The sequence below is a fragment of the Theobroma cacao genome, chromosome 2 (genome assembly GCF_053813885.1).
Source record: "Theobroma cacao isolate CCN51 chromosome 2, ASM5381388v1, whole genome shotgun sequence".
Lineage (NCBI taxonomy): Eukaryota > Viridiplantae > Streptophyta > Magnoliopsida > Malvales > Malvaceae > Theobroma > Theobroma cacao.
This window is the reverse complement of record NC_142640.1, coordinates 39,934,545-39,946,341: the sequence shown is the minus strand read 5'-3', so window position 1 is coordinate 39,946,341 and position 11,797 is coordinate 39,934,545. Positions and strand designations below refer to the sequence as shown.

Sequence of the window (11,797 nt, the reverse complement as noted above, 5' to 3'; positions counted from 1 at the left end):
TATAAAAAAAAATACAATATAAATAAATATATACAAACAAAAAAATAAAAAATTTCCCAAGTTCAATTTTCGAAAACCGATTTGAATTAACTGAATTAGTTCGATTACGATTAGTTTGGTTATTTGTAGAATTTGGTTCAATTTCGATTATTTTTAAATATAAGTTAAATTAATTAGATTATTAGATATATAAAATCGAACTAACCGAAATAATCGTTTGCACACCCCTAAGCATAAGATTAACCATTTTTCATGCCTATTTTTTAATATATGAAAATTTGGACCATATTTAATGTTGCACTTTAAGGATTTCTTTGATTTTTTTTATTGGTCATCTTTGTTAAAATGAAGCCATCCTTAATGTATCTTATCTTCTTAATCTAATTTTTTTAAAAAAAATATGTGCAGCTTGTTGTTATCTATAAAAAAATGATTTTTTGGTTGAATATTAATGTTAGAAGACCTACACTATCCTATAGTTTCAAAATTGACATATACGTTACTTTTATTATTCTTTTTATCTCGTATATACCATCTTGTTTTAAATTCTGAATTTAATTATTTTAAATTTTTGATAAGATTAAATTTTAACAAATATATATTTGAAAACTAATTTGTTTATAGTTTTGAAAGAAAAAACTTTTATTAATAATAATTTATAAATAAAAATAATAAAATTTGAAAAATTTTAAATAAAAAAATTAAATTCAGAGTTTTTTAAAATATTATTGAGAATTGCATTTGCAAGACACAAAAAATATATATAAAAAAAAAAACATTTTCCCCGCCAAAGAGCACATTTTAGATTTTCCCGTATGATGATCCTGAAATTTCAACAGAAAATAACCGGATTTTTTTTTTGGCTGGGCGTAAATCGTGTGCTCCAGGTCAGTTTCTGCCGTAAAATTTGATTGTAATATTTTCCTTTTCCTTGTTTTTGTTTCTTTACATTTCCAGTGGAAGTGCTGTGAACATAAGATAATAAATTCGCCAGGCTAGTATGTTGTAATTATCTTGAAACTTTCATCTTCCACAAATTATAATGGTTAAAATGCTAATAATAACTCCTCAACTTGGATTCTGTTTTTTCCTTTTGTTTTTACCCATTCTTTGCATTACCATTTGTTATAATTTGTGGATTGATTACTCTCAACTTTGAAATTTACCCATGCTTGTTTTGGAATATGAAGGCACGGGAGGAAACAGAATCAGGTGAATTTCATGTTATACCTCTTCTCTGGTATCTATCTTTATTTATTTATTTATTTTTATAATGGGTAATTGGGTATCTATCTTTATTGATGCTATGTTTATCTGTTATTTTATTTAGCCAAAACTTCAAAGTTTACAGTTCAGCGTTAAGTAGACATCATATTTTGTGCATTTGGATGAAATTTATTACAATGGAAGAAATTCTGCTACAATGTTCTTTTTCCCCATGATCATATTCACTTCTACAAGAAACTCTGGCACTTTACTCCAAACTTGTCAAAGATGACTGTAGTAAAATATATATATATATACATACATATATTTGGGTTTGCAAATGGGAGATCCTTGATTCTTAGCACCGAGGTTGATAATGTAAATTTATCTACCGGCTTAACTTTCTGCTCTTTCACTAATTTCTTTAACTCTCATGAGATAAATTGGTCATTTCTTGATCTTCCAGATGGGTTCAGATAATGTTTGGATCAGCCACACATACTCCATGTTGATCTTCCATTAAATTAGTTATACTTGAGGAAATATTCTTGTTTGATAGAAGTGATTCCTCCGATAAATCTACAATTAGTGCACAGATCACGATGCACAAGAGCTTCACATGTGTGATTTACAGGCATTCTCATCCAATTAATGTCAATGGAATTCATGATTGATTATCGTAACATTCATATAGGTCCTAACCTCAACACACACTCTTCCCTGTCAGTGAGACCTGTGGCATCTTAAGAACTTATGCTTCAGCTTTCTGTATCTGATGTGTTTACACGAGGAGAGGGAGAAGAAGGAAAAGAAGTAGGGGGGAGAGGAAAATGAGATGGATTATTTAGATTTCTTTGATTCATATTAGGTATAGTATACCTTGTTCTGATATCAAGTCTTTCTTATGAGGGCATAATTATACCTACCTCCAGAAAGAAAGTAGCCTGCTAGAAATCTGGTTACCAGACATGGCAGATGATGTAGTAGTAATAATTTTCAGAAAATTATTAGTTCTGTGATTAATATTGCTTTCCTCTATGCAGCTTACAAAATTAGATAGGCATTAAAAATTTTCTGAGAAAACATCATTCTGGTTTTTAGCTCAGAAAAAAGCATTCAGCTTGAATGTTCTTTGTAGTTTAAAAAGAAGAGGTGCCAAATTATATTTGCTTTAACATGTCATGATTAGTATTTCAATATTAAACTGCCGAATAATATGTTTGCATAGGCTAAACTTGAACTTTGAAAAATATTAAATTTGCTTAGTGGTTGTGAAGGAAGAGGTATTGCTGCGGATTTACTTATACCCATATTTATTAGGCTTTGCTATGCATAACTATTTCATTGTCGGTGGGCAGCTGGCTTTGATACTTGTCTTAGGTGTTGGATGTTGTCAATCTCACGTCAGGCTAGAGTATAACTGCTGTTTGATTTAGCCATACCTTTCCAGTTTATAAAGGCTATGGATAAAAAGCAAAGAGGAGAATATTTCTTGCCATGGATATGTTAATCAATGTGGCAGCAGAAACATGGATGTGCACAAAGCTGCTACATCAAATAGGTTGATAATGTTTAGCATCTTTCTTTAATTACCTTCAAGAGGATTGTTAACTGGACCTTGTGCCCTATTTGAAAAAGTCCCATCTCCATTATCTTTAAATATCATGAAAAAAAAACAAAAGTTTGTAGAGGATAAAGTGAGGGTTTAATAAACTAAGGCCTGGTAGATGACTTTTAACGTAACTGACACCCCACTTGTGATTAATTAAGTGGACTAAATCTTTACAACACATCATGGAATAATATATTTTAGTAAAGATATAATAATAAATTATAGAAATATATGATCAACGGATATAATTATACCAACAAAGTACTCATGAAATTGTGCTGAAAACTTCAAAATCATACTAATTTAGTTTAGTGAGGCAATACTCATTCCTGGGTAAAGCTTTTTTATATTTTTTAGATTTCCTGTTACTGTGTGAGAAGAATTATCTATTTCTTTTTAGCAATTGAGCTGTTCTCCAGATTTGTGTAGGACCATTTCAAACATCTGTCCAAATCCATAGCTTTTGGTTGTCTGATTTATCTGTAAAGGGTAAGAAACGTAGAAATTGTTCAAATCAAAATGCACATTAATTCCTCTTGAGTTTGTCTTGGTACACTGAGGAACATAAAAATTTAAAATTTCCTGAAATAACAAATTAACATATCTCTGTTCAACAAGAAAATTGAATGACTGTTGTATACCTCATGACATTTGAATTATTAATAGTTATACTTTTTTTGACTGAGTAATTATTAGTACTTAAGGTGTTGTTTAATGCCGCATGGATACTAGGTCACAGTCAGTTCTGTAATTTATTATTTTACTTCTGGTCGCAGCATATTGGTCCTCGTTTATTGGAACAAGATTTAATTTGGTGTTAATGCTTTGACATACCATCTTATCATCCCGTAAGCTACTCAATGACATAATGTATTCATTTAATGTCTGGTAATGGCAGCAATTTGAGTTTTTTTTCATGCATAAACCCTTCTGGTTGTGTCCTTTTCAGTGCGGGCAGTTTACTAACTTTTAGTTGGCTGTGATCTGATGGCATACGACAGATTCAGATCATATCTTTGCAGCAACAGTGTCAAGCTTCTCTTAGAATAGTTTAGTAATACCTCTGAACATTTTGCTTGCTCAAAATGCAAATTGACATTGATCTGCGATGATATAAAAACTAGTTTTGCCTTGTTTAGTTGAGCAATGCCCATGTATGGGAGAAATATAAAATATTTTAATTGTTGATCCTTGCTAATCTAACTTTCTAGCTTTTTTATTTTTATGTAAAACTTTTGCCACCTCTTGCAGGCAACTCATAAAGCATACAAATCATTGAGAAGATAATTAAATGCTTCTTACTGTAAAAGATGTAAGGGAAGGTCAGATTTTCCCTTTTCTATGCATTGATTGTCTTTCTGTATGAAATCCCTTTAAATGCTGTTAGGTCTCTTGTCATATGATGCTAAAGAAAGTTGAAACACTTACAGCAGCAATCTTCAACATCAATGCTTCGGTTTTAATAAGTTGATAAACTTTGAATTTTCTTATTAAATTTTGGGTATATTTTGTGCATGTGAGGCTAAGCATACTAAAGTTGTTTTCATTTTTCAGAAATGATCAAACTCTGGAATTTGAGAGAATATTTCTTAATAGCTTCTACACTATGGGATAAATTGAAGATACATCAACTCATTTGATCCAATTAATGGATCTCTCATCTGAAATCAAATTCACAATAGATCACTATCTATATATTTCGGACAAACCACTAATGTTAATAGAATTCAATTCCTAATTTTCCTGAAGCTACTAAGTCTTGTATATGCCAGGAAAACCCACTTTATAAAATCACAAAGTAAAGGAAAAAGAAAAAGATCAGAAAACTGGAGCCCATACTTGCCAGACCTTAATATCATAGTCCAAACTCCCACTGCAAACCATGTAAGTAGTACCAGGTTCAGAAGCACCTGCAGTTTTAGTTTACCATCAACTGCTGCCGTCAAGCATTTAACTGGCCTTCTGTGCCCTTCCAAAACTGCCAAGCAAGAATAGCTTTTGTCAGTTCCTCTCCTCCAAATCCTAACTGTTTCATCAGCTGATCCACTGCATGTCAAATCCATCACAACTGCCAAGCACAATATAGCCTTGGTACGCCCTCTAAGTGCACCAACCTAAACCATGTGCCTATTACCACTCCCTTGGCACTGCTTTCCCTTTCCCAAACAAGAATGGATCGATCACATGCACCAGAATAAAGTACAGTCCCATCATTATTAAGAGCTAAAGCATTAACAGCTTATTTGTGTTTCTCCGGTGTTGCTAGCAGCAAATGTTTATTTTCTCCTGCATGCTTCTTCTATACCTTAAATGTCTTGTCTGCTGAACCTGTATAAACAAAGCCATCTTTAGACAATACTATGGCATTCATGGCATCATCATGTGCATTTTGTACAGACTCCAAACACTTGAAATCAGATGTCCGCCAAACTTTGAATGTTCGATCCCATAAGGCAGAATAAAGAAGAGAGCAATCTATTGATATTGCCAGTGCAGATACAGTATCAACATGATGTACCCACATGCTTTTTCTGTGACGCCGAACTTGAACATAATTCTTTTTTGAGAAGCATCTTAGGAGGTGATCATTCAATGTTGGGAGAGTGGCTATGCATTTGTACTTCTGCTTTAAGTGATTATGGATTTTCCATATGCGGATTTTGTTATCTTGGTGAGCACTGAAAAGCTTATCCCTTAAAACCACTAGGGACTTAGTTGCAGTGTTGCTAGTAGCCACAATGTTATCAGCTGGATTATCTTGCTCAGAAAAATCCTGGCTCCACGCTTGTATCTCACCGTTTGAAGAGCCACTATAAAGGACTTTCCTGGCAAGAGCGAGGGAGAATACATAGGAGTGACCTTTAAGGGTGGCTATGCACTTATGGTGAATGGTTGGGGTTTGATCATGTTGCGAAACTGGAGTAAGGGAGGGAACAGATGGTAGACTTGATTGAGAGGAGATGGAAGAGTTTGATGATTCTGAATGAAGATGATTGGACCTTGATTGAGATTCATCATCTCTGTAGCAAGAGAAGTGACATGGAAGAAGTCCCATTTTTGTCAAAGCTGAACACAAGAAACAGTTGACAAGATTATATGGGTGGTAAGGTTTATGTCAAACATCTTGATAAATGCATCACCATGAAGGGAAGGGAGGCTTATTAAACAAAACATAGCAGATGGCACGTTTTAGCAGTAGATGGAAAAAGCTACTGTCGGCTGTTCTTTCCTAAGATATGTGTCCACAAATGCTAAGATAGGGGAAATTGCCATGAAAATCAGTATGTCATATGAGAGCATGTATTCAAATGTAAATCTGCATTGCCTGTTATTGAGATAAAACCTGATGCTTCCACTAAAGGGTTTGAATACAAGTTTTGGAATTTTAATCTCTTTGCCTTAGCTTTGAGTTTGGTAGGAAAAGCTCACATCAGCGGGGCCTAGACTTGTTCGTTACAAGGGACCACTAATCTTGATGGCTCCACTATTAAAAGAAATACAAATATAGCATTCATTTATCTCATGTTTTATTGTAGGTTTAACCTCTTCTGATGTTAGGTTTTAATCTTCTTTTTGGACGGTTGTTTGAGAATCATAAACGAAAATTCTAGATAAACTTTTAGCGGTCGTTGTTATCCCATGATTTACGAGCTGCGAGTTCCCTTTTTGATGGGTCCGGTTGTACAGGATTTTTTGCAGGCAGTCGTTCCCTGAATCACGATCATCACATTTCATGCTTTAATTTACGTTTCAAATGCTGTTATCATTATCATTACCATATATAATATAAATATGAGAGCCTATTTGGATATAAACCATAGGATAAGACTTTATCTGGGTACAAGAGAAGAAAAGGAAATTATTTAAGAAAAGTGGAAAAGTTTAGAGACTTGTTTACAAGGGAAGAGCCTCCTTAAGTGATGGAGGCATGGCCTCCAAAATTTTTAAAATTTTTAAAATTTTTTATATATTCTTTTAATGACTCTTTTAAAATAATTTTTTATTTAATAATTAATATAAATAATAAAATAATAAAATAATTTTGCATATTTCACTTAATTTTAAAGTTTTATTTTTTTTTAATTTATATTTGTTTATTTTTTCATTTTTATTTGAGTTGCTCATATGTTTTAAGTTTTTATAGATTTTTTTCTTAAATTTCTACAAACAATCATATTTTTTTCTTTTTTGTTTTGTCATAAATAGTATATATATTCTATTTGTCATGTTCTTATTTATTTTTTTGTTTGTAAGTTTTATTTTTTATGATTTTATTATTTAAAAATTAATAAATTATTACCTAGTTATCAAATATAAGTTGTAGTATTACATTATTACTTAAAATTTCATCAATATATCATTGTTTTTATTAATCTTAATTATGTAAGAGAAAATTAACTTAAGTATTTTTTTTATGTGCTTTAAGTTTTATATTTAGTTGAAATGAAATTATTTTGAATATATAATACTTAAACAATCCTGATTATGTAAGAAAAAATTATTAATTCTATATATAGTATTTAATAATTTATATTTTACATATTATAATTTTATATTTCTATTATCAATCTTTTAATTGATGATTAAATTTAACATATTAGCTTTTAAAATTTTTAACCCTAATTCTTGTGTGTTTGGCTCCCCTAACAAAAGTTAGCTAGCTCTACCTGCTTGTTTAGTATTTTAGGATTAGAATTAACCAAGTTTACATTTTAGAAATAAAAATATCATTTTAATAGTTGTCTAATGAGTGCCATAACTTATATATTTTAAAATTACATTAAAGAATTACAATAATTATCACATTAAATAAGTTAAAGTATTTTAATGTTTAAAAATTATATAAAAAATTACTTGATTTAAGATGAGGCATACTCATCAGTCAATTTTATATATATATATATCACGTATAATACCTTTATTATTATACTTATTATATATTACATATTAAATCTTCCACCTGCAACGTAGATGAAGTCAAAAATCCATGAATTGAATTTTATGCTTCTTACTGTGGAAAACTAGTTTGGTTATAATTTTTCGTGTGCGACTGAATTGCTTGGTTTGTTAAATCTGCAGCACATGAATTTAGAGTGCTACAGCTAAGTAACAAGCAATTAATTGACAATCATTCAATGAGATGAGCCGTTTTATGCTCTATCCGAGACTCCAAATTTTAAGACTAACCGTTGGTCTCAGATTTGATGCTTTCATGCTTCATGAATATGGTCACCTAGCATTAATCTTCGACAAATTGGCATTGCCATATTCATGGAAATCTTTGAAGCAAGTTGGCTACCAAAGAGGGAGCAAGTGGCCCAATAAAGTTACGAATAACGGCCCCGTATTAATTCATATCATAAGTGAACTAAGGGTCTAAGGCCTAAGAGCCCTCATAAGATTCGAATTAAGACTCTGCATTCAAAAACTAGTCTCCCAATCCACCATAAAGGTTTTAAGCATTTATTTCATTTTCGTTATTTTGCAAGGACACAAGTCGTGCAATTGGTCGAAAATTGACAAATTCATGCAGCTTAACCATTGAATTACACATTACATAGCTAATCAAGTCGTGGAAATCTCTTTTGAAATGGATTAATAATCCCAAATATATTTGTAATTTTAGATTTTTTTTGAATAAATTAGTAAAAAAATAAGAGATTTTTCAACAGAAATAATAGATATAGAATTGCAATTTTACCAGAAAAGAGAAAAACATAGAGATGCAAAGGCCGCATTAGCCAAAGAGAACGGGTATCCGAACAAAGTATAATTCTTCATGAAAACAAAATATAGGAAACACTTAAAAGGTATAAGCTTTGAACGATTCCAGGCTCCCGACCTCCAACCATGGAGAAATCTAGTTCTTTCATCCTTTGAGTCTTTCTTCAAACTCAAAAGAACAAGGGAAGAGATTTTGTCATCACTGTCCTGCTGGAAACCAGAGCCCCATCGTTTGGTGCGGCACAAATTCTACCATCTTTACCCTTCCAAAGTAGGGGTCACAACTGCGACAATAGGAATGAGGGGTAGGGCGCTGTAAATGATCCATTTTATTGGTTCGATGTGCATAAAACGAAAATTGAATAAATGAAATTTTTATGAAAAAATTAGTTAAATTAATCGAATAAATAAAAATTGAACTGATTGAAAACTGAATTAGTTTGATTAATTATCTTAACAGTCAAAATTTTAAATTCTGATTGTTTGATTGATTAGAGGGGGGGAAATTTTGTCATGGAATATTGAATCAAACAATAATATTAGAAAAGACTGTTTGCTGAATTGATTGAATTACATTAATTGAACTCAATTCGGTTCAAAAAAACTCAATTGATTTTGCTCAACCCTAAGAAGAAGGTATCGGTATTATTTGTTTGATGTTGATATTTTTTATTAAACAGAAAATATTACTAGATCTGTCAAATTCTGGATGTTTGTATTTTGTTTCTTTATAGAGATTAGAGAGTTTGAATTTCTTACTGTCTTGGTTTTTCAATTAATTTTTCCAATGAACAAGTTTAATTAATTATTTTTCATTTATTTACTTAAAATTGCCACATCATCTATTTTTGTCTATGCAAGCATTGCCGTGTCATCAAAATTTGCCCACAGGTATGGCAACACAATTGAATTAACTGAGCTTTTAATTATGTCAACATTATGAATCCAAATTTCACTTGTTTAGAAAAATAACAAGTTGAAAAGTTAATTAACTCAAATAAAAGAATAAAAGCTTAAATCGAAATGTTGGTATAATTCGAAGTCCTTTTACAGAATTGTGCCCTTTTCCGCCAACCTTGAAGGAGAGTCTCATTGCGAGAGGCCCAGTGAAATAATGAATGTACTGGCGCAGTCATCCATTTATAGAAATCCAGCTCGGGTTGAACAAACAAAAGATATCGCATTGCACCCATTTTTTTCTTCACTATAAGTACCACTTCTATCCACATAAGTTTTTGGTAAACCCAAATTGCTAATGACTAGAAATAAAGGAACAGTGTTCGCAAAAGAAAAAAAAAAGCTGAAATACAATAAAAGAAATGTTATATCTTGGATTTATCTAATTTCACATCCAAAAATCAACTTATTAATCTTATATAATTACAGGCAAAAGATAAATCTATGAATACTCTCTTTATTAGAATTTAAGATTTTAACTTAAAAATTTTAAATTCAAATTTTAAGAAAAAATAGAATTATAAGATAGAAAGTAACATTTCCCATAATATAATTTAATATCACATCACTCGTACCAAAAGTAGTTATGTTAATCTACATATGTTTTATGATTTAATTTGTGTACTCAAAATTTCATGATTTTGAGTTTCGTCTAAATTAAAATTTTCCTTTGACTAATTTTGTTTGTCCAAACATGACATAATTGAAACCCAGCTCCAACGCTGGAAAAAGAACTTTAAAAGAAAAAAAAAAGTTAAAAGTATCTGTGTAATCAAGTTGTAAGTATACTAAAAAATCAATACATATACACCCCTAACAATATGGCTAACAAATAACCTCATGGCATGGGGCAGCACAGCATAAATATCACCCAATAAAAACAAAGAATTAATATACTCAAATAAAATAATTACATAATAATCTACAAAAATAAGAAGCTAAATCCGACGGTCAAGAAAACGCCAAGGCCCCACCGTGAACCCAAGTAACGGGCTTCACCATCGCTAGTTTCCCTCTCCTGAGTAGTCGAAGTAGTCGCCGAACCATTAAAGTTAGGATTACTACCGTACAACGACTGAATCCCATCTATATCATCATTCGCCAGCTCCACTTTCCTTGTTCTTGAAGAGATCGTTGGGAACATAATCGCATCTTCAACCGACGAATGTCCCAGCCCCAACAAATGCCCGATCTCGTGAACAGCCACGGACTCCAGATCCACCGCCGACGACAGCGAAGACGTCGTGACATCGCCCGACACTACCCAGTTTTCCGCCGCGTCCAAATGGAACCTTCCGTTTGTCGGAGAAAACGCGTGAGCCAAAGTTCCTAGAACCCCGTCGAAGGGCTCCCCATCTCCGTGATCTCCGCTGTAAAAAGCAATTTTAATGTCGGCGGAGAAGAATGAATCCGTTTGCGTGAAGGTCAACGGCGTAACGGCAGACCATTTCTCGAAGGCGCGTGTGAACACGGCCTTTACCTCGTCTGATAATTCGTTTGCGGGTAAGAACCCGTATGTCAAGTCCCGCCTATTGGCAGGCCAAAATGGTCTTCCCGGGAAGAAAGCATAATGAGCCGTCGTACGGAAGTGTCCAGTGGTGTGAAACGACGACGATTTGCCGGAGTTCATGGAACTCGTCCCATTGACTATATCGGCGTTACCGCACCTCGGTCGTACGATCTGTTGAAGAGTCTGATCATCCAGTTGACCGGTAACGTTAAGGTTGAAATTCTGTTGGTATATTTTCAAGGCTTTTTCCAGCTCGTCATTGAAATCGTCGCTAAAATTTGTCGGAGAGTTGGGGATATAACCGAAGTTGTTAAAGTACTGTTTGAGCTTGGACAAGCCGTCTCTCTTTTCGCCCGACTGGCAACCGGCGAATTTCTTGAAGGCATCCCAAGGGGCGAGTGAGGTGGCGTTAGGAAGTGGCCATGGCGGAATAGCTGTTATATTTGGAAAGAATCTAGCTGAAACTGAAGCGAATGATGAGAGCGAAACCAAAATGGTAATCACAAAAACTTGATGCTTCATCTCTTTTTCCTTGCTTTCGCTCTTTCTGGACGTTGAAAAAAATGGAAACGAAGGAAAGCTTTATGGGGGATGGTAGATAATGAGAGAACAAACAAGTCTAAACGTTCTTTTTCTTGTTTCTGGAAGTTGAAGCCGGCTGCTTTGATTTGTTGGGGTTTTTTATTTTTCTAGTGTGTACCTATGTATTCGACGTAACCACATATTTGCATTGAAATCTTCCGTCAAAGGATGAAGAAGATAATATTATAGTGGGGTTGAACGGGTTC

At 32.9% G+C, this 11,797-nt stretch overlaps 1 protein-coding gene, 1 long non-coding RNA gene and 1 pseudogene across 2 annotated transcripts; 1 reads left to right on the top strand and 2 right to left on the bottom strand.

Annotated features, from left to right (window-relative positions):
• Window positions 1–749: 749 nt before the first annotated feature.
• LOC148764264 (uncharacterized) lies at window positions 750–4,333 on the top strand. Its single transcript, XR_016024441.1, has 3 exons — window positions 750–887; window positions 1,191–1,212; window positions 4,070–4,333. It is a non-coding gene; the product is annotated as an uncharacterized LOC148764264 (long non-coding RNA).
• A 303-nt stretch (window positions 4,334–4,636) lies between these two features.
• LOC148764263 (protein JINGUBANG-like) lies at window positions 4,637–5,956 on the bottom strand (annotated as a pseudogene).
• Window positions 5,957–10,253: 4,297 nt separating this feature from the next.
• On the bottom strand, window positions 10,254–11,797 carry MMP (matrix metalloproteinase). Its single transcript, XM_007044429.3, has one exon. It carries the CDS (start codon window positions 11,529–11,531, stop codon window positions 10,422–10,424), a length of 1,110 nt encoding a protein of 369 aa, XP_007044491.2. The 5' UTR covers window positions 11,532–11,797; the 3' UTR covers window positions 10,254–10,421.

Coding starts and splice junctions, on each gene's coding strand:
- MMP (XM_007044429.3), bottom strand. CDS start 11,531: ATGAAGCATCAAGTTTTTGTGATTACCATTTTGGTTTCGCTCTCATCA.